Here is a 21,086-nt window from a genome sequence, read left to right on the forward strand (position 1 = left end):
TGTAGATCTACCTTAAGATGTGGCGGGTCCCGCCGCCTGGTCCCAACGCTGCCTGAGTTTGGTTGTTGAGCGACTGAATATCACGAAGATCGCGGCTCTCCTCCCTTCTCCTTTCCTTTCTTCTGCGAACTGTTTTCTTTCTTAACGCTGTGCGTCTTTGTTCCCCAGCAGTTCGTTTCGGAAGTACATTCGCTCTTTTGCAGGCCCGGTGCCAGGAAGAAACAACAGTCGTTCCCTCGTTTGCGTGTTGCGTCATTCACGTTCTTTATTGCAGCTTTTCTGGATAGTTCTGTATATACAAGGCGATCATTGGTATATCCGCGCACTGTCGTTACACCATTGTGTCGAAACAGTTCTGTCGACATCCCCATACGTGAGAAGTGGGGCGCATCACCATCTCTCCCACAAGGTTGACAGCAAGAGATCTCAAATTCGGTTGTCCACGGCAACGCGCAGTCACCGGAACATCACAGCAAAAAGCCCCAGTGCAGTCGGCCGGCGGCAGCACTCGAAATTTCACACAACGCAAACAATCCCGCTGTCTTGAAAACGTCATACCGCCTGTTCAAACGCAAGTCGTCTCACCACCTCCGGAAGACATCTTTCCACCAGGATATCCAGGCTTCGTGATCAAAGTTCGAGATTGGCACTCGGAACTCTGGGTCACGGCCCTTTCTCCATTCGAGACCTACGGGTCTGCCGACCCCAATTCCCGCAAACCTTCACAACACTCACGATGCTACCCGCCTCAATACGTTCAGCCTTAGTGGCGCTCACGCTTGCGTCGATATCTTCAGCGACAACAGTTTCGCTCTCGGCCTTCATTCCGCGGATCCAAAACCTCCCAACGTCTTGCAACACCGTTTACAACTCCGCCATCTCGGGTTGCTCAGCCGATGACTTCAAGTCTGGCGCAACATGTACTGCATCCTGCGTACGGGGTCTTTCAGCGCTCGCGGAGGAGGTGAAAGACAAGTGTGCGGACGTCGATGCGGGCGAATTGAGCATCATCGGCGTCTTCCAGAACGGACTTGGTATCCAGAGTCTATGTCCAGGAGTAACTATCGTAACGACCTCGAGCGAGACTGCCCAGAAGACGAGCACGAAGACATCAGAGCAAGCAACAAGCACCCAGGTGGTCTTAACGTCTACAAGTTTCACAAACTCAGCAATCGAAGCGACGTCAACTCCGTCAAGTTCAACTGCGGATTCGGACGATGGGGATGACGAGCCGACGAGTTCAGCGCAACCGACAACTACAAGCTCATCAACAGGGGGCTTGACGCTGGATCCGAATGCCACTGGAACGTTCACGACTTCTGTCGTACCACCCACAGACACTGCGCAGGCGGCAGATCCCACACAAGCACCGAATGCCCAGCTGTCAAACACTGACTCGGGCGGTGGCTCACCGTTCGACGTCGTCGCGGTAGGCGCATCATGGCAGCTCAAGGCTTCGGACTTGTCGATAGCAAGTCTATCTGCAGTAGCCATCGTGCTGCTCACGAGCAGTTGGTAGCACTGCGTCTACACCTTTCTTATGTTTATGCATTGCCGAAGAGGCTCACGATATGGCGTTGGAGTTTGCATTGTTTGTACTATACCCGCATTGATGGATTGGCAGAGAAGAGTCACGACCTCGGGACAGCCGGGAGTGTCAGAGAGACCATGTGTCACGGAGTAGTCATGTAGCATATGTGGACACAATCAAGGGCGCTGATAGCAGCCAAAGCTTTCATGAAACGATGAAATACAAGCTCATGCTTACTTCACTTCCCGAATACCTCGCATGTGATTCTTTTCTGCCTGCGCATTTATCCAGCCTTTCCAAATTACTCTCATGCCGTCGTGCTGCTCTCCGGCAATCGACCCTTCCGGCCAACACCCCCCTGCCAGGTAAGCGAGCGTAGCTGCACCCCAGACGTAATCGCCTTCCCGCCCAGTCGACTTATCGTCAGTCCTCCACTAACCCAGCCCCACCACCATGCAGGAGCACAGGAGTAGAGTCGAGGACCATGAGAAAGACGTTATTGCTGTGTTTCATCCACGGCTTCAAGGTACGTGTCATTCACGCGATACCCTCATTACGTCATCGCCGGGGTCGCATCCCCATGTCTCAGGCCCAGCCATGTGCAATGCGACGCCCGATGCGATGCGAACAAATGCGAGAACGATACTGACACGTGCTATAGGGTGGAGATGAAACATTCAGAACCTTCCCGAGCCACGTGAAGGCGCTCCTCCAGCATGCGCTGCCCAAAGTCACGGTCCTGACCATCACGTACCCCCAGTTCGAGACGCGAGGCGACTTGCACGAGTGCGTCGGCCGCTTCAAAGAATGGCTGCAGAATAAAGTCATAGATCTCGAGGTCGCCAATTCGACGCCGTCGCCCACCGTTGACCCTTCTGTGCGCACGATACTCGTCGGCCATTCTATGGGCGGCATCGTTGCGGCTGAGACGCTTCTCTCTATCCTCGCGGAACAGCCGATTCATTCGCAGTCGAATTCGCAGACCGGCTCTACGGGCTCGCTTGCCGACCATTCGGCGCTCATGTTCCCGTACATACAGGGTATCCTCGCTTTCGATACACCATACCTTGGCATCGCGCCTGGCGTAGTGGCACATGGCGCGGAGAAGCATTGGAATACGGCAAGCTCGGCATACTCGGCGTATAACAACCTCGCAGGCGCGTTTGGCTGGGGTGGCAAGGACACCGCGGCTGGTGCTGTCGATACGAGCAAGATGCTCCCAGCACCCTCGTCTACTGGTGACGCAGCATCGGCACCGCTATGGCAACGCTACGGAAAGGTAGCCATGTTTGCTGGTGCAGCGGGCGCGATAGTAGCAGGAGGCGCAGCAGCCTACATGAAGAAAGATCAGATCACTCAGGGTGTTTCATGGGCTACATCACATCTGGAATTCGTCGGAGTCCTAGCCCGCCCCGAAGAGATGCGAAAGCGACTCGAGAAGATTGCCAAGCTCACCACGAGCCACGATCTTGGCTTCTGCAACATGCACACCACGCTCGGCCATGCTGTAAACAGCGAGAACAAGGAACACGGTTGGACAGGCAAAGTCGCAGGCAAAGACCGCACCTTCTGCAACCTACCCAAAGGCCCCCTGAAGGACTTCTTCATGCCCGCCGTCAACGACAAAGCTACAGCAGAAACCTGGGCCCACACCTCCATGTTCGAGCCTCGCAACAACCCCGGCTACTACACCCTCAGCGAGACGGCCAAGGAGAAGATCATCGAGTGGACAGAATCGACGGACTGGTACGAAGAGAGCGAGGGCCCGTTGACGGGCGAGGTCGGCGAAGAAGCGGAGATTGTAGAGAGACAAGAGGTAGATGAGCAGATGCAGAAGGAGGCTGATAGGAAGGAAGCGGAGGAATTGCAGAAGGCGAAGGAGAAGGGTGATATTGATGCGCTGGAGGATGAGGGCGAGTTTGTGGATTTGAAGAGGACGGGTGAGGTTGGGGAGGGGGGTGAGGAGGCGAGGAAGAGGAGGGAGTTGTGAGGAGTGTGGGGGAGGGGGGTGGTGGGTTGTTTTGTGAGTCTGTATACCCTTTGATCTTGAGAATGAATATGACCGTTTTCAGCAAGAGCGAAGCATTTTCAAGTCCTCAAATAGGTCACATCCGAAGTGCCTGTCTCAAAGTTGGATATACAGCTTACATTGCATGCCCGCTCGGCCTTCGTTCTTTTGCAGGTTAGCTTAACAGGGCCAGACCGGTAAGGACTACTTGGCGCATACTGGCCCCCAACAGTGATTGCCATCCCGTCTGCCAATCTAAAATCCATGTCGTTCTTCTACATCGGGGACAAGCAGGCGTTATGGCCCCCGCATGGTTAGCTTTCCCGCCACTGCTTACTTCCCGACATCTGGAGGCTTCAGCCAGTTTCATGTCCACTTCTTCTACTCACGAACTGCAACATCATTGCTTTGACCAATGTGCTGGTGCAGAAACGTGGGCACAATAACCAAATTGTCATGGCATCTCGCCTTCCCGTTCCCGCTCGTATGTGGCTTGTAGCAGTCTGGTTTGGCTGCTCTTTGGGTCGGGCAGCCTCTGTGGCGCCGCTGGTCGTTGCGCCTAGCGGACATTGGTAACGTTCCATGACCATAAGTTCGGGATCCAACTAATCGTGGAACAGGGACGGTGCAGACGGTCCGTGGTCAACCTTTGACCTCTCTGTGGGCAATCCGGTTCAGTCTTTTCGGTGCATTCCTGGCATTACCTCTACGGTTGTCATTGTGCCAAATGAGAGCGAATGGTGCAACGACACATGCGCTTTCTTTTACGGCGGTTCGTCAAAGACCTGGGAATTTACACCTAGCCATCTCTTACCATTGGCAATCGAGGAATACATCAACAGCTACTCCGATGTTAGCGAAGACAATGCAACGCACGTACCTACCTTTGGCGTCGACGATATATACCTCGAGAAGACTGCGCAAGGCCGCAAAGTCTCCTCACAGTACGTTGCTGAAACTGATCGGAAGCGGTTCCGACTTGGGATTCTAGGTCTCTTTCCAGGATCGGTCGGGCCCCCAGGAGCACAACATCCTTCACTCCTCTCGTCGCTCTGGGAGTCAAAGGTCATTCCTAGTTTGAGCATTGGCTACACAGCGGGCTCTGTCAATCGTAAGTAGGACTAGACCGGGTGGATACATGGCTCATAACTAAGATTTTCTGGTAGGCAACAGCTCAGCTAGTCTGGTCCTCGGCGGATACGATGCTGCACGATTCGATCCTACAACGACTACAACATTGGGTTTCTCTATCGATCAAAATTGGTCATTCGGTATAACTTTGGATGCAGTTAGTATAACTGGGGGCGCCTCGTGGGAGCCGGATAAGGGAAACTTTTCTCGCCCACCAGTTTTTACAATCGACTCCGATGTTCCACATATCTGGCTACCGCAAGAAGGCTGTCAACTATTCGAAGCAGCTTTCGGACTGATCTGGGACGACTCTTTGGAACTGTATCTCGTCAACGACACGACGCATGCACGACTGTTAAGCGATAATCCTGAAGTAAAGTTCTCAACCGGGGTCTCAAGTCTGGAACAGCTAGTAAACTACACACTTCCCTACTCTGCATTCGATCTCCGGCTTACCTCCCCTTTCGTGGACAATTCTACTCACTACTTCCCATTGAAAAGGGCTTCGAGCCCCGCAGAGTACATGCTCGGTCGAACTTTCCTGCAAGAAACCTACATATCCGTGGACTACGAACGCTTAATATTCAATCTAAGTCAAGCGTCTCATGGTAATAGCGCCACGAACATCGTACCTGTACCTTCACAGATGGAACCCACCCAAACACCGGATCCACCTCTACCTTCAGCTACAAATAGCTCAAAAGGCCTTTCGTCAGCTGCATATGCTGGGATTGGTGTGGGCGCAGGTATCGCGGCACTTGCAGCATTGTGCCTAACCATTGTCTGGAAGAAGCGACTAGGGCCTTTCCGACGCAAGACCACACTAGGAGACAATCACTACGATAAAGGAGAATTGCATGGCGACCACAAGCCCTGGGTTGAAGCTATGGAGAAAGAGAGAGTTGAACTAGACGCAGGCTCAGGCACACAAGAAGCTATGAACAAGGATACATCTGAGCTCGAAACAGTGGAAAATGCCCTTGAATTGAAAGGCTCAGGTGAAGTAGGCGTTGCGGAAGTTCAAGGCAGTAATTTGGTACACGAGCTACCTGGCCATCATGATGACATACGGGTAGCAGATGAGAGGACTCGATCTTCTTCGTAGATGCGCGTCTTACATGACAGGGCTGTAATGTATCATTAAAAGTAGGATTTTTGGAAAACATACCGTGATTTCGTACATGCTCCTGATCGACATTTCCATGCACCTAGATCGGTTAGCGTTGGACAAGCTTTTCACACGCGCGTTGGCGTCGTCAACGCTTTGTGCATCGTCCGCTCAACCCATGCCTCGATGTCATCTATACCCACACGACGCATTCCAGAAGCGCCACAAGGGTGATCCGCAGCGACCCCACGAGCGATGACATCCCCTGTACGGCACTCATTCGCACAGCAAGTCAACCCTATGTCAATGGAGCTGTGTCGACCCCTCAATCATTAATATAACCGTACACTGTTTATCTCTTATACAACGACTCAACTAGCAATCTAAGCGCTGTTGACATGACAGAATGCATCATCACCCTCCTAAGCATCATCAACATCCATTTCATCGCCCCAATCCTCCTCATTGGCATCACCATCCGTCGTCTCACTCCCATCCTGGACATCGCCCTCATTCGCCGTCTCCGCTACAGGAGTCTCGTTCCTCGCAATGAGATAATCGGCACTCCGCTCGTAATCTTCTTCCCAAGTTTCCAAAAGGTTAGTCCCACCGCCAACGAAATAAAGGTATCCAACTTCACCTGCCACTTTCCGAACTTGTCGCTCCCATTCCTCGCGCTCTTCCTTCTCTTTTAGCGTTTCTTCAAAGCCCGGTTCGACTTCGACGTCGTCCGTCGTCTCCGAGTAAGACAGTGAGCTGCGCGGCGGTCTGGGGCGCGCTGTATTACCGCGTGCGCGCCGTTCCGCCGAACGTACCATTTCTTTGTTATTCTGATGCGTAAGGCGGCTGAAGTAGCCGGAGATTGGGTAGTTCCAGAAGTCTTTGTTGATGGGCATGTCGCCTAAGCCGTGCTTGCGACGTAGTGCCGCCTCGGTCTTGTCTCGGGCTTCCCAGGCTCGTCGCAAATCGGCGTCCGAGAGCATTTCTTTGCGCTTGTCTGCGATTATCTGGCGCAGTATGGGGTTGCCTCTGTGTGTTTGCGGGGGTGTAGCATGCTGGTTGCGCGAACGTGGTGGTGTCTGGCGCACGAGTATGTGTGAGGTGGCAAGAGCGCTTGGTTTCTCCCACCAAGCCTCGTACTTTGTGGGTTGCGCCTCAGGCATGGTTGTGGGGTAAGATGATACCAAGGAGTCACAGACGGGGCACAACGAGGGTGATTTGTTGGGTAAGACTGCTGCCTGGATGTTGTTGGGGTTGAACTGGGTGTGAGCGTCGTCCCACGCTCGCTCGCGCTCCCAGCGCAGCTGCTCCTCTTTGCGTGTCTTCTCGAGTCGCTGCTTCGCTATCAGGTACCCGTTTCTTGCCCTGTTCCACCGTCGGTTGCGCATGTACACTGGAGGTCTTAATCCGCCTTCGGCTACCAGCTTCTTGAGTGCAACGTCGGACTTTGCTCTAGCCTGCGAAACTGTGCATTTGGAACACCACGGTGTATGTTGTGGATTGGAGGGGTGGAGTCCATGGTGACATCGAGTCGCAGTCCGTATCTCGTGACCATAAGGTGAGTGAGCAAACGGCTGTTTCTTGCTAGGTGAGAACAGCAACGTGTCGTCTGGGGTGAACATCATCGGCATGGTGAGTATGATGGTCTGGCTGGTGTATTTGTTGATTTATGCTGGTGAAGCTAGTGTGCATTATTGTGGTGGAAAAAGATGGGGTCGCGTGCTGTGGTTTACCACAGATTAGCGAGGGCGGTCGTAATGGGAGCTGGGGGCTATGAACGTGAAAAAAAAATTAGAAGCTCTCTGACTTTGAATGTAGCAGGCGCAAAGGGGCGTGTTGTGCGAGGGTTTTAAACATAGGTTGCACTCCAGCGTATTCAATGAGGCGCGTCAGGGCGTCATCGTGCTCACTTCTGATTGGTGTGCTGTCCTAGAAGTCTCACGCGAGCAGTCATCGAGGCCGTTCGTGCGCTGTTTAGTCTACGATCACCCACACGCTGACTGGCTTCGTGGGGGCGTCAAACTTCATAAAGAGCGCGGTAGCCGATGCTAGAGCACGTCGCATATGCTATAGGAAGTCGGAAGCACTTTTGCCACCCGGACCACAGCGTACACCATGTATCGTCGTCATGGGCCAGGGTGTGTACCTTCACCTTCGCATCAGGCGCTACCCAGGTAGCCTGGCAAGCCACACTATGTGGCGCTCGACACTCACCTTCACTTGCACAGCTCGATGTAGAAATCATGGGCTCAGTTCAAGCCAGTCTCGCATGGTCACTTCAACGACGCCATCTACACTCATTTCCTCTCCTAGCTATGCTCGAATATCTACGACAGTCTTAACTCAGTCGCTCATTACAGGAGTCGTTTTCCGTATATATCGCTATTCACTGCGACAATTCAGGCTGGTTTTTCCGACCGACTCGCTGTAAACGAAGGTGACGGACGATCGAAATCGCAAGTCACCGCAGCATTCACTGTCGTATTCGGGCTCGAGGATTTATGCCCAAGCACCACCATCTTACGCTCATATAAGAAGCTCTCTTTTGACATCACTTCTGTACCAAAGACACAACATGGAGCAAAAGCAGCCGAGAGCCTCGCGAAGGTCTGTATCGTTCAATCCAGAAGCACCAACTTTCAGTCCAACTGCAGCCGAGACCAGCATGTCCACTGGACTTGCAGGACCAACTCCGCCTACCAGCCCGCGACAGAAGCCGAAGATGGGAGACGTATTCGATGGTAAGTCATCTCTCTCGCGAGCGCCTCTAGCAAGATTAACTCAATTGCAGAAGACTCGTCGCCTTTCCGGCCTACTAGGGATCTGCGACCTAACTACCAAGGCTACGAAGAGCTCAAGTTCGGAGCAACCTCGCGGAAGCCACGCAAGCAGGAGGACATGCCGTTAGATTCTCTCCAGGAGATGTTTCAAGGTAACGTCGATCTTATCACAATGCGAGGATCGAAGCTGACTTATCTAGACCACCACATCACTATGAACCGTGAACGACCCGGTGCAATCTCTCGCAGGAACCTCACTGGAAATTATATCAACAGCCCGCGTAGCCTCTTCTCTGGTCATCGACTCAACCCCGACTCCAAGGCGCCAGACGTCGGCGAGTTGAGTGTGGGCCTCGGTCTCCCTGGTATCAAGAAACAGGCAACTGAGGTCGACTCCTCAGCACGCTCCCAGAAGTCCCGCGTCTCTGAAGGTCTTCAAGAAGGCGTCTTTGGTAAGCTCATAGACCGGGCGCTGGACAAGCCGTTAACCGCGAATACCCTAGCCCAATACCTTCATGGCAAGGAAGCACCGTCTGATGACGCGAAGACACCTCTGAGTCGCAAGAGCTACATTCAAGATCGCTATCCAGAGCGTGCGGATGAGGAGCGCCAGTCTACCAAAGTGGTCCCCGCGCCTCCGGGCTTCATGGGCGAACGTCCTCGTAGGATCTTCGCGGAGGAGCGTAGCTCTATCAGCCCAGCGGTCATGCAGTCACCACTACAGCAAGTACCTACAGGTCCTGCGGGATTCGGACAGCCTCGTCGCTTCAGCAACCTCCAGACTCCCAACTGGCCGCCCCTACGTCCACGAGCACTCACTCGTACCAAGCGCACTGATCAAGGTCCCGAGCCTTCGCACGCAGATATCTACCCCGACGATGCGAACTTCATGCCGCGCCGCCAGTCCTACCAAGCAGAGCCTACAGAGAGGTTCCAAGGTTTCATGCCGGCGCTGCTTCCCGAGCGACCCTTTCGTGCAGAAAACACTGTAGTCTGGCCCACTCCCGCAGAAATGCATGCACAGAAGCCTAACAACCAACAGAGACGCAGCGGCTTCCCTCGCCATGTCCCAGCAGTGGAGAACCCTACGCCCGTAGTACGATGGTCCCCACCAGAACCTTCTTCCATGGCTCACTACATGCAGCAGTTTGGAGAGTCCTCCCACCCTTTCGCCTTCACTTTCCCGGCTCCGGCTCCCTCTGCCACGCCGCCGTTCGACATCTTCGAGAATCACCATGCCCCCACGTATGCTGACATCCACGAGACTGACGCCGAGATGGAGTGCCTCCTAGGTATTCTTCCCGACCTCTTCGACCTTGATCTGCCTGAGATGCCGTCGGACGCGCGCCCCCTCACTCCTGGTCAGAACGACGGTACTCGGTATGGCCTCAAGTACTACGGCATCGGTCTGGGTGATACTTGGGCTTGCCCTGTTGCGCGTGAGGACGAGCCGTTCAGGGTCCGTCCCCGTGATCATGATAGCTGGGGTGGATGGCAGTGGGCTATCGACAGGGGTTGGGGCAACGAGTAAGCTGTCATTGCGACTATGTCTAACGCAATCTGAACTGACCCTATATTCGAGTGCGAACGCTAGGCAATGAGTAACGAACATAGCTTGGATGGCGGGGACACTGGAGTGTGATGAAGGCACGGTCAGAGACTCTCTGGATATCACGTTGGCGAAGGAATGGCGGGCGGCGATACGGTGTTGCTGCGACGTCTTCCTTACTAGCCGGCATGGAAATCAAGGCTTACATATGATCATGGGTGAAGAGTTGTCGTTAGACGGTAACGAGAATATCATTCATCATTACATTGAGCAATTAAGAACCTAAGACCTAACATCTATTCACGTTGAAGTCGTCAACTACAGCATAGTGAGGACGAAGATTTTGAGAAGGTCATGTTCATAAGAATGTTTGAATAACAGGTCAAGAAGCCAAGTGTAATCTAAGGACGGTCTTCAACACACCGCACCCCAACGCCCAGACAAGCGTTCGTCCGTGTACTCATGCCGAAATCCTCATCGTCTATCCACAAGCCATTTGTTGCGCTGCACGTACCACACCAGCAAAGCACTTCCTCCTCAATCCGAGTCATAGTCCGTCTGCTGGCTCGATCGCTCGTTATCAAACGTAGCGCCGTACCGACACCGATACCGCACCTGATCAAGAAGAAGGATTAATATGGGCCTTCAGATTCAGGGGTTGCACACCGTGTTGGGGTGTCGCGGTCCCGGAACCAGCTTGAGGGGTGCCCATTCCAGATAGTGGACTTACGGCTCCACTGGGTGGGACGGGGATCTTGATGTCTTCAGGGCTTCCGGGGACCATGGATTCAGGTAGCTCGGGAATTTTGATGCGTTTGGCCACGTTGTTGTAGGAGGAGGGTATGATCTGGAGAGGTGTTAGTGTACTGGTAGGTGGCGATAAGTGTCACCGGTTTAACTTACCTCGATAATCTCATCGCGAGGGAACTCGAGCTTGGGTATGTCGGCTGCGTTACATGCCATGAGATATCCGTAGAGTACACGAAGGACAGACTCGTGAGCGATGATGAGAAGATCGTTCTCTTCACGCTCAAGCTCTAGGATGATGGGCTCCATGCGTACGGCAAGATCGTGGTATGATTCTGCGCGCGGGTATCGATGGTGGTACGGGTCCGCTTCGTGCTTCTTTACTTCCTCGGGGAACTCCTGCCGGATCTTGGCTTCTGACATCTTCTCGCATACACCGGGGTTCATCTGGCTCATTTGCGATCGCTGTCTGACGCGGTAGCCCATGGAAGCTAGAACCTCCGATGTTTGTACAGTCCTTCGGCGCGTAGAAGTCCAGATCGTCAACGGTTTCAGCGATGCATCAGTTGCGCCCGACTCAATCAGCTTCTGCTTCTCCTCTTCGCGATACTTCAGAAGCACTTCGCTCATCTTCTTGGCGTATTCATGGCCTGCTGGTGATAGGTCTGCGTCTGCTTTGTACGAGTCTTCCTCTCGCGTAGTTCCGGCCCGAGCGAAGTACGTCTGCCGTGACTTGATGTGAAGATTGAGTAGGTAAAAGACGATGCGTTGAGAGAGATATCCGAATGCGCAATTATTGACTACTACTCGCTCGCCAGCGTTGATCATCTTGATCCAGTGTAGGTCTGGCTCCTCCATGGTCTCGAAATGCGGTATCCGCGCGTTGATGCGTGCTAGGTAATCGTGAACCGCATCCTCGTCCTTCCATCCTTGGTAATCTGGTGAAGAGATCTTGACCCGACGGACGTTCTCTTGGATGATGCGCTCGTCGGTACAATGTGATTCGATGAAAACTGTCTGGATCCCGTTCTTGGCGAACTCTTTCGCTAAAGATCTACGGCCTTGACTGATTGCATTGACGGCATCGTAAATAGCGACCTGACCCTTGTCATTTTCCAGGAAGTGGTAGATGTCCTCACGGCACTTCTTGAGGATTTTGTTGCGTAGTAGGACAGATTGTGGCGATGCGTTCAGAAAGAAGTAGTCGTCGGGGACATCGTTATCCGGACCTAGCGTAGCGCGGCGGTAGTCGCCAAGATGAAACACGTGCGTCTTGACACCCAGCCACCGGAGGTAGCGGGCTAAGGCGACAGATGTGTGTGTCTTTCCTCGAGCTGGTAGTCCACAGGTGGCGATGACTATGCGACCGGAATGGAAGAGGCGGCCTGACTCTGTGCTATAGAGTTGAGCGGGAGCCATTTCCTCTTTGGTGGGTAAGTCGTGGATTGCGTCGACGAAAGTACTCGACCGCCGCCGGAAGCGGGGTGAGTTGGCGTATATCTCAGCGGTACTGTTCATGATAAGTGAATGTCCTGTTCAGGAGGTGGCCTGCGTTGGTACTTTCGCATCGCTGCGGAAAGTGGGGTCATGGCACTCACAGTAGGGTATCCATAATTGCAAATTCTTCAGGTTGTTGGAAGGAAGTGATGGAAACGGAAGAAGTGCAAGATGCACGGGAGGAAAAACGGTCGAATGTCAATGAAATAGAGTTGCGTTCGGTTCAAGGTCACAGTTCCAAGGTTCCGGCGATGATAGCGTTTGCCGAGAGATGTCAGCAAACAAGGTGCGGCAAGCCGTAACAGTCAAGTGCAGCAAGTTCCACGTAACAGTGTCGCAGAAGGGTCTGGAGTCTGGGGGTAGTCAGGCAACACTTTGCGGGGTTTGGTAGTCAATGATCCCAAAAAGCAATCATGGTATCAACGGGCGGCACGTCCTGGTGTACTAGAGATCTGATAAGCCCTAGCGTCACTAGGTCACGTCACGTGATGACTTTAGAATTTCTGTTCGATATCGTCATGCTAGCGAACGCGACCCAACATCGCCCTCCAACCGTTTACTGCCATTTCCATCCCACCTTGTGCAAGCTCTCCCACACTGTAGGGAGTTTTTAGTTTGACCTCGGCACATATTTTCGCCATGGCCACTCCGCTGCAATTCAACCCAGCGCAGGAACAAGCTGTCGCCGACATCCTATCACGCCCTCGCGCCGCCAACACCGGTCCATTCGCACAATTCCTAAATGTATACGATGCGTTCCAAGAGCGGAGAGAGGCATTGGGCCTCAGCAACCCGGGCACAGTCGAGAACATTGCGAGAGAGGTCCAGCGCGATGTCTTCCTGAACAACTCCAGCTTCTCGGGCCTGCGCGCCGAGCTCACCAAGGCCTTCAGCGCCGCTCCTCTATTCCAGGTTGCGCACTCGTTGTCTATGGGATCGCAGGTCATGCCACCATACTCATACATGGTTCTCTACGGATCACCACGGGTTTGTCGCTCATATCGTCGGCAGCCTTCTCAAGCTGACTTTTCAAGGTGTTCATGCAAGGAAACCTCGACAACGAGCTTGCCTTCTCCGGTCGCTTCAACTGGCGCTGGACGTCAGCATTCGTTTCCAAGGCCGCCGTCCAGCTCACATCACAAGGCAACATGGTGTCGCTCGAGAACGACTACACTGGCGCCGACTTCTCCGCTTCGCTGAAGGCTGTCAACCCCTCCATACTCGATGGTGGTATCACCGGCATGCTCATGGCCAGCTACCTCCAGGCCGTTACCCCCAAGCTCTCGCTCGGTATCGATGCGTTCTGGACCCGCCCCGCTATGGCATACCCACCAGAGCTGAACGTCTCGTATGCGGCACGCTACAGGGCTGTCGACTGGATGGCGTGCGGTCAGATCATTCCCGACCGTGGTGTATTGGAGGCTTCATACTGGCGCAGGCTCACAGACAAGGTTGAGACTGGTATCAACTGTAACCTCGCATTTGCTGGAATTGGCCCTGGAGGACCCATGGCCGGACCACAGAAGGAGGGCAATGTCACAATCGGTGCCAAGTACGACTTCCGTCAATCGTCGTACAGGGCGCAGATCGACAACCAGGGCAAGGTCTCGTGTTTGTTGGAGAAGATGATTGCGCCACCAATCCGCGTAACCTTCTCAGGTGAAATCGACCACAAGAGCGTAAGTCTCGCCAACTCCAAGTTTTATTGCAAATACTGACAATTTGGTAGAACGCCGCCAAGCTTGGTCTGGCCGTTGCGATAGAAGCCGCCGACGAGGCCGTCATGGAACAGCAAGAACAACAGGGCGCCGCGATGTCAGCCGGCTCGATCCCCTTCTAAACGCCTCTCCACACCATGTATCGACTATAATACCATGACTCTTCTCTTTGCTGTATTACCACCTTTCTTGGAGCGAGCGTCGTCTGCAAACCCAGCGTCCCCGCTTTCCTGGTCTCATCCACTATCTGCGGATCGATCGCGGTACTGCATGCGCGCGGCTGGGGTGATTTATGAATGTAAAAGGCGTAACGTTGACATCTGATGGGATACGAGCTTTGGTAGACCGGGATCTCGCGAAGCATCTATGTCGCCAGACGTTTGCATGTCGACATGAGACGATGTATTTGTACATATAGTAGCATAGCCAACGGGCGCAAAAAATGAAATGTACAGAAACAGTTGGGTTTTTGCGAGCTGAATATGTGACGCAATACATTATCGTGGAGTCGAGAAATATAGTACAGATCGTTACGGCGTAAAACTCTCGCCGCTGTATGTACAGGTTCAGCCCGTCCATGCACCGCCATCCTAGTAAAACAGGTGTGAAGAGCTCAACATTTTTATGCTTGAGTCGCATTCAGTCGAAACGCCAAATCGAAAATTTTGTCGTCTACAAAGCAGGCTTTGCGCCTGTTGGCTGTCCAGGTACGGGCGCACCGGGAGCCATGAACTGTCAAGAGTTAGTAAGATGTTGCAAAGCGCTCATCGTGGAGCGGCTCGACGTACCTCGTTTTGCGCCCTCTGTGCCTGCAACTCAGCCCTCTCCTGCTCAACAATCATCTGCTCCTCGCTGTACGCCAATGCCCATGGCACACCAAGCAGCAGCGCGCTTGTGCTCACTACCCAGAGAGTCTTGCCGCCCATGTTCAGACCGCTCTTGAACCATGAAGTGATTGTGTTGGCTTTTGAGGAGACGGATCGGCGTGTGCTGGCGGGGATCATGTCTTGTAGGGCGATGATGCGGTCGTAGAGGGTCTCGTCTGGTGTTACGGAGTGGATGGAGGATGTGTCTGACTCTGCAGTGGTACGTTTAGTATTTGTATGTGATTTCTATCCTCTCTTCTATGCGCCAGGCGCATCTAGGAAGCGGTTTGCGGTATCGTACCAGAGTCGGTGTCCCACTCATCCTCGTCATGCGGGCCTTCCTGCTCGCGCACAAACTCCTCATCCATGACCTCTTCGAGCTTGACCATTTTGGAGGTTGTTCGGGTGTGCGATTGGTGTGGATAGGGTATAGGGCGTTAGCGACAGATGCACGTCGGAATAGGTTGGAGGTGTTGGGCCTCGAGCTGCTGGTGACGATGATTGCCCTACTATCAAAAAGTTAGCACAATCTGTGATGACATAAGGGCCACTAGCGGCGGCGCACGTGCTTTGGGCAGGTCTTGGGAACATTACACCTGCACCCCTCCTCGTTCACCCGGGAAACCTTTCCACGCATTCTTAAAGCTCATTCGTTTCATTCAGCATCGGAAATCTGGTCATCGTGCTCACTTTATGCATACAACTCGAGCGACAGCCATGACAAGGCTGTGGACTGAGAGCGCCAACGCTTCATTATTACAGGCACATCGCCGATGGCCGTGGAGTGATAGACTGTGTCTGGTATACCTCAAATCATGACGTTGTCTTCCCGTAATAAGCGTCTAATATCGTCTTCAAATCGGTGAATAAAGCGCAAGTACTGGCTACCGAGGACGGCTGTTGACCCTGGACCATGGGTCCACGTAGACAATACCCCTCCGAGGGTCTTTCATTACCTATCCACTAATATCCTACCAAAGTGTTGTCTGAGAGCCAAAGTTATGTGTCTTTCCGCCGTCGTCGTCGTGAGCGACAACAAAATCAGCATCTACAATGTCCACGCCAGACGCCCATCGCATGACAGCAAGGACGCCCACCATGCACGTCTTCCTATCCAGATTCTTGACAGAGTACAAGAACAACTGCTGGCCCCCAACAATGAAGCGCAGAAAGAAGGCCAACCAGCTCGCAGAGTCCATCGAGATCCGGAACGCCAGTACCTCTCACATATACCGCTTGCCCCCTGAACTCGTACTCGATATTGCAGAACGGATGCAACCTAGCGACAAGTATTGCCTGCGACTCGCGTGTCGCCGATACGCCTTGCTCTTGCACGACGTGCAATATGTTGACATGGAGGTACACGAACGGGAGGTGTTGAAGGAAAGATTTGTCAGGGACGTTGAAAACGAACGATACTTTAAGCTGGCCGAAGAAGAAAGACAAGCCGAGCTCCTCTGCTCAGCCTGTCACGCAACTCATCCGAAGCGGATGTTCACTGCAGCAGAAATGCTGCGATCCCCTCACATACGAAGATGCCATGGTGCAAATCTTGCTTTTCGTATCTGTTCTCACTATTATCTCACGTACGACCAGCTGAAATCACGCATGTCAGATTGGAGATTTGAACAAAGTTGGTATTGTTGCACTCGATTACGGAATCGCGCAGACGACACCTGGAGGGTCAGTGGTCACCCATCATGGACTATTATTGCCGGCACTGGCATCTTGAGCATAATCGATGTCCAACATCACTTGAAGCAACTAGCCCAGCCCCTGTGTCCACATCTCCGCACGGATGGCATCTATGTCCAGCAAAGTGTACAGGAAAAGGACCGGCGACTTCAACGAATTCCATACAAGGAGTCGAGACTCCCTGCGTACACGGTGTACACCAGTTTCATAAGTTGTTTCGTGGAGAACTGCGAAACTACCCTTATGGTTTGTTCTCATGAGAGAATTATCTCGACATAGTAAGTATCTCCGCGCGAACTGCATGTGAGACCCACGCTGACTTCGTGCACCTACATTCAGTCTTACCCGTGATCTTGGCAGTATGTCGGTCCCATCCGATCCCCGGTGGTGCGCTCAACTCGAAGACCGAACAGTCTAGACGAAGCACTGTAGCGTAAGAAATTACGGCATTCAAGGTTGATGTCAATGAACGGGCGCCACATAGTCACGGAATCGAGGATGGACCGGATGCGGCAGGCGCCCCACATCTGTAGGGTTATACAACACCAGGTGTGAAGTGACGCCAAGAGTTTCACGAAATACGATCAAACCTGGCGACAACGAACTTCGACCTTCACCGGAGCTTCACCCTGTTGTACATAGCAGCACCAACGCCATCGCCTGCTCTCTGACCTGTCGATTCCTCGGGCTTGTTGGTCACCATCAACCTACTTTCAATACTCTGTAAACCCTCTGCACTTCACTGACAGCTCATCGTCGGCCCGCTTGCGGTCATAAGCCGGCGGCAAATTGCTAAACAGCGGCTCATCGCACGAACAACCACATTTAGAATCTACTGATAGTCTCAACAAAAGTTCGCTCCTTTGCGGCGCACCGTCATGATACCCAAACCTCTCGTAGTACTGTCAAATCTGCTGAAGGATGGTATCAATCCCGGGGACGATCCCGGTGGCTACGGTGAAGGGCTAACAATAAGCGAGCAATCGTCTGCAAGTCCGAGAGCGCTACAGGCCGCTTCACACCGGAGTAAATCCGAGATCGACCAATCACCTATATAATTAGCTACCTAACCGTGCGGTCCTTTTGGACAAGATTCTATTCTAGCCATCAACAATGGGCAACCAACCCTCCGTCCCTCAGCCAGGCACTAAGTTCCAAGTCATCGGTGCTGGCCTTTCGCGCACCGGAACTTCCTCTTTCAGCGAAGCATTACGCATCTTACTCAATGGGCCTGTCTACCACGGTGGTACGCAGGCTACTCTGGGCGCCGAGAAAGAGATCAAACCATTGATCAAGATACTGGATCATTCACCACCGAAGTCGCCCTCCGAGAAAAAGCTTGTACACGATCTGCTGAGGCAGCGCCTGGACGGCTATGCGGCAGCCACCGACATGCCATTCAACGGGCTGGTACAAGAGCTAGTCGAAGTTTATCCTGATGCGCTGGTCATATGCACGACTCGGGATCCAGATGCGTGGGTGAAGAGCATAGGAACCATAACAAACGCAACGACAAAGTGGTTTCTACGTTTTGTGCTCTTTCCTCTCCCAGGCATGCGCCACTTTGTCGACTTTACCAACGGCCTAGGGAAGCAATGGGTCGAGTTGTATGGAACGCATGATGGGGTCTCCACCCGAGACTACGAGGCGCACATCGCTTACTTGAAGAGGGTTGTGCCTGAGGAAAGACTGTTCTTCTTCGACGTCAGAGAGGGTTGGGAGCCGTTGTGCAAGGCGTTGGGGAAGGAGGTCCCGAAGGATATTCCCTTCCCGAGAATCAACGACGGAGAAGCCATCGACAGATTAGCCAAGAAGATGATCAACAAGGGGTTGATGAGATGGCTGACTATCTCTACTGTGGTGGGAGCAGCGATTGTTCCGTACTACTTTCTGAAGCGGTAAAAGGACACGGTGTTTCTGATGCTCTTTTCATCTTTACAACATCTCATCGGTCTATCTTTCATACAGTAGGGCTGGCGTGATCATGGTGAGCAGGAAAATCGAGTATGCTAGATTCGGAGATCTCTCTAAAAATTCATACAGGAAACTTATCGTCTTTGTTGCAGCCCGAATAGTATGGAGAGATGCAAAAAAATCTTCGTATAAACGCGCTGCGCGTCCGCCTGTAGGTTTACTGCGGACAGGTCTCCGTCAAGATTAGCCTACCTGCCACACGCGCAAATGATGCAATCTTCCTCATACACCGGTGTACTAGTGCGCGCTGGAGCTTCGTGCATGGATCACTCGGCATACTAACTTGTAGCACGGGCGGCCTTGATTGCATGCGTGTCTGTGTCATGTATTGGTCTTCGGGAGATCTCCAACAGGGATGGCATTCCCGTCGCATTCATCCTGTCACCAACTCAGGTAGAGATACACGATGGCGCAATAACAACCCATTGCAGGGTCATTCAGCATGCGTCACTCAAAGTTCCGAAACGAATTATTGTGGCACCTACCTAGGTAGTGATGCAACTCTACCGAAAGCGTCAAAACGCCACAAGATATTAGCTGCTCTTGGCGCGTCGGGTATTTTATGATATCAGATCGGCAGAATTCCTTGTGGCGCTCCCCTTCATTACACTCCACTGCGCCTCCAGGATTTGCTATGCCGCCTCTCCAACCTCCCGATATCAACCTCATACTCCCCACATGTCGATCCACAGCACTGTATCGAAATGTTTGGCAGTCATACCTGCCGATGTCACAGATGACAACGACAGACGAAGAACAGCAGTGATGCAACGTTGATGATGTAGTCAAGATCTATTCGCCTTCGGGTACAGTGACCCTTAGCTGCTGATATTCCTCAGGCTTGATTGGCTCGCCCGAAAGCTACACCATCTGGTAGCATTCCATCATACACTACGGACTACCTAACGGCAAACTCAAACCTCTGACAACCAAAGAATTTGCTCCAACACGGTCCGAAAGGCTAATGTGGCTATGGGCCTACACAAACATATAAGGCTCTCGCTTGACCGTCCGCAGCACCAAGTGACGACGAACAAGTTGTAACGAACAATTTATCGATCTTCAAGTTCAAGTTAAAGCTATACATCAAGATATCAAGATGCTAGCCAAGCGCATTCTCCCAGTCGCTTTGCTTTCCATCCTCGCAGCGTCTTCTCCGGTCACGGTCGAACGAGACACCAAAGACTCTGCCCCTCTCTTGACTGCCATTTCAAACGACCCAGACCTTTCCATCTTCTACAGCCTCATCAAGAGCACGGGTGGCAGCAGTGGCATTCCCGGTCCTCAATTCGAAGAGCGCTTCAATAATCTCACTGATGGACGCAAGTATACCGCTTTTGCACCCGTCGACTCGGTAAGCAATTATACCGAATGTTGCCCTACGCCATAGATTGCTGACTTGTATAGGCTTTCAAGAATCTACCTCAAGAACTAAGCACTGCTTTGACGGCACCAGCATCGTATTCGCTTCTCGAATTCATCCTGCGAAGTCACATCGCACAAGGATCGATCACAACGGAAGATGTCAAGACTTCGGGCAAGTCCGTCACCGCCATCGAAGGCACACCACTTGCTTTCAACTCGGCGGGAGAGACCGTCTCCGTCAACAAGCAAGCCAACCTAGTTTCCGATTCCAGAACCGAAGTCGGCAACGGAGCCATCTTCAAAATCACATCAGTGCTCGATTCCTTCGCTGGACTCTTCGGCGCTGATAACGCCAACAACACTGCATCTGCCTCATACCCCGCGTCTCAAAACGAAGGCTCCATCGCATCAGCCCTAGCTTCCCAAAAAGACCTATCGACATACTCCGAGCTCCTAAACGCAACATCTCCCGATTTCGTCTACCTCCTCGACGCATCTCTCAGCCAAGGCAAAAACCTCTCCATCTTCGCGCCGAGCAACGCCGCACTCGCTGCACTCGGACAAAGCGCAAAGGCTCTCCAGCCCAGTAACAACGCGCTGTCTTCCTACCTGCTCAAGTACCCATTCATCGACACGACATCGACCGGCCAGGAGAAGTCCATCGTCGGATTCCCCGCGACCGTCCAAAGAGACAGCAACGGCGCTATCACAAGCGTCAACAACGCTGCTGTCAAGGGGGGAGCTTACTGCGTCCCTGGCGCATGCATCTACACTGTTGATAAGTGGCTAGACCCCATCTTCGGGGCTCTCAGTGCCGGAAACTCTTCGTCGGCATCGTCATCTTCAGGAGGGCTGGGTATTGTTGAACATAGCGGTAGCAGCTCTTTCACGCATTGCTGTTAGTTGTTTTCATGCTATTATGCTTTTATGATGTATGAATAGAGCAAGTCTTGGGATTTACTTCCTTCCTTTCTCAACGGATATGGGCAGTTTTGCGGAGATTCAACTCTCTGCGTTTCTATCTATAAGGATTGTAGTATAGTATGTAAATCGTTTTTACGACAGAAATCGACCCCTCTTTTGTGTATAATTTTCCAACCCACTATTAAGGTCAATG

General features: G+C 52.8%; 10 protein-coding genes across 10 annotated transcripts; 7 read left to right on the forward strand and 3 right to left on the reverse strand.

Moving 5' to 3' along the window:
- Positions 1–736: 736 nt before the first annotated feature.
- J4E93_008986 (uncharacterized protein) lies at positions 737–1,519 on the forward strand (the record flags this gene model as incomplete). The annotated part of the gene is made up of 1 exon (XM_049346880.1): positions 737–1,519. One exon carries the CDS (start codon positions 737–739, stop codon positions 1,517–1,519), a length of 783 nt encoding a protein of 260 aa, XP_049195835.1.
- Positions 1,520–2,015: 496 nt separating this feature from the next.
- On the forward strand, positions 2,016–3,521 carry J4E93_008987 (uncharacterized protein; the record flags this gene model as incomplete). The annotated part of the gene is made up of 2 exons (XM_049346881.1): positions 2,016–2,057; positions 2,193–3,521. 2 exons carry the CDS (start codon positions 2,016–2,018, stop codon positions 3,519–3,521), a joined length of 1,371 nt encoding a protein of 456 aa, XP_049195836.1.
- Positions 3,522–3,803: 282 nt separating this feature from the next.
- Positions 3,804–5,775, forward strand: J4E93_008988 (uncharacterized protein; the record flags this gene model as incomplete). The annotated part of the gene is made up of 3 exons (XM_049346882.1): positions 3,804–3,835; positions 4,160–4,650; positions 4,706–5,775. The coding sequence occupies 3 exons, from the start codon at positions 3,804–3,806 to the stop codon at positions 5,773–5,775; spliced, it is 1,593 nt and encodes a 530-aa protein (XP_049195837.1).
- Positions 5,776–6,200: 425 nt separating this feature from the next.
- Positions 6,201–7,409, reverse strand: J4E93_008989 (uncharacterized protein; the record flags this gene model as incomplete). The annotated part of the gene is made up of 1 exon (XM_049346883.1): positions 6,201–7,409. The coding sequence occupies one exon, from the start codon at positions 7,407–7,409 to the stop codon at positions 6,201–6,203; it is 1,209 nt and encodes a 402-aa protein (XP_049195838.1).
- Positions 7,410–8,353: 944 nt separating this feature from the next.
- J4E93_008990 (uncharacterized protein) lies at positions 8,354–10,089 on the forward strand (the record flags this gene model as incomplete). The annotated part of the gene is made up of 2 exons (XM_049346884.1): positions 8,354–8,519; positions 8,570–10,089. 2 exons carry the CDS (start codon positions 8,354–8,356, stop codon positions 10,087–10,089), a joined length of 1,686 nt encoding a protein of 561 aa, XP_049195839.1.
- Positions 10,090–10,726: 637 nt separating this feature from the next.
- Positions 10,727–12,422, reverse strand: J4E93_008991 (uncharacterized protein; the record flags this gene model as incomplete). Its single annotated transcript, XM_049346885.1, has 3 exons — positions 10,727–10,954; positions 11,011–12,364; positions 12,415–12,422. 3 exons carry the CDS (start codon positions 12,420–12,422, stop codon positions 10,727–10,729), a joined length of 1,590 nt encoding a protein of 529 aa, XP_049195840.1.
- Positions 12,423–12,990: 568 nt separating this feature from the next.
- J4E93_008992 (uncharacterized protein) lies at positions 12,991–14,191 on the forward strand (the record flags this gene model as incomplete). Its single annotated transcript, XM_049346886.1, has 3 exons — positions 12,991–13,338; positions 13,386–14,030; positions 14,081–14,191. The coding sequence occupies 3 exons, from the start codon at positions 12,991–12,993 to the stop codon at positions 14,189–14,191; spliced, it is 1,104 nt and encodes a 367-aa protein (XP_049195841.1).
- Positions 14,192–14,741: 550 nt separating this feature from the next.
- J4E93_008993 (uncharacterized protein) lies at positions 14,742–15,324 on the reverse strand (the record flags this gene model as incomplete). The annotated part of the gene is made up of 3 exons (XM_049346887.1): positions 14,742–14,801; positions 14,858–15,147; positions 15,237–15,324. The coding sequence occupies 3 exons, from the start codon at positions 15,322–15,324 to the stop codon at positions 14,742–14,744; spliced, it is 438 nt and encodes a 145-aa protein (XP_049195842.1).
- A 2,419-nt stretch (positions 15,325–17,743) lies between these two features.
- J4E93_008994 (uncharacterized protein) lies at positions 17,744–18,532 on the forward strand (the record flags this gene model as incomplete). Its single annotated transcript, XM_049346888.1, has 1 exon — positions 17,744–18,532. One exon carries the CDS (start codon positions 17,744–17,746, stop codon positions 18,530–18,532), a length of 789 nt encoding a protein of 262 aa, XP_049195843.1.
- A 1,171-nt stretch (positions 18,533–19,703) lies between these two features.
- On the forward strand, positions 19,704–20,872 carry J4E93_008995 (uncharacterized protein; the record flags this gene model as incomplete). The annotated part of the gene is made up of 2 exons (XM_049346889.1): positions 19,704–19,958; positions 20,012–20,872. The coding sequence occupies 2 exons, from the start codon at positions 19,704–19,706 to the stop codon at positions 20,870–20,872; spliced, it is 1,116 nt and encodes a 371-aa protein (XP_049195844.1).
- Positions 20,873–21,086: the final 214 nt, after the last annotated feature.

The sequence above is a fragment of the Alternaria ventricosa genome (genome assembly GCF_023758065.1).
Source record: "Alternaria ventricosa strain BMP 2768 chromosome Unknown scaffold_19, whole genome shotgun sequence".
In the NCBI taxonomy this organism is placed as follows: Eukaryota; Fungi; Ascomycota; class Dothideomycetes; order Pleosporales; family Pleosporaceae; genus Alternaria; species Alternaria ventricosa.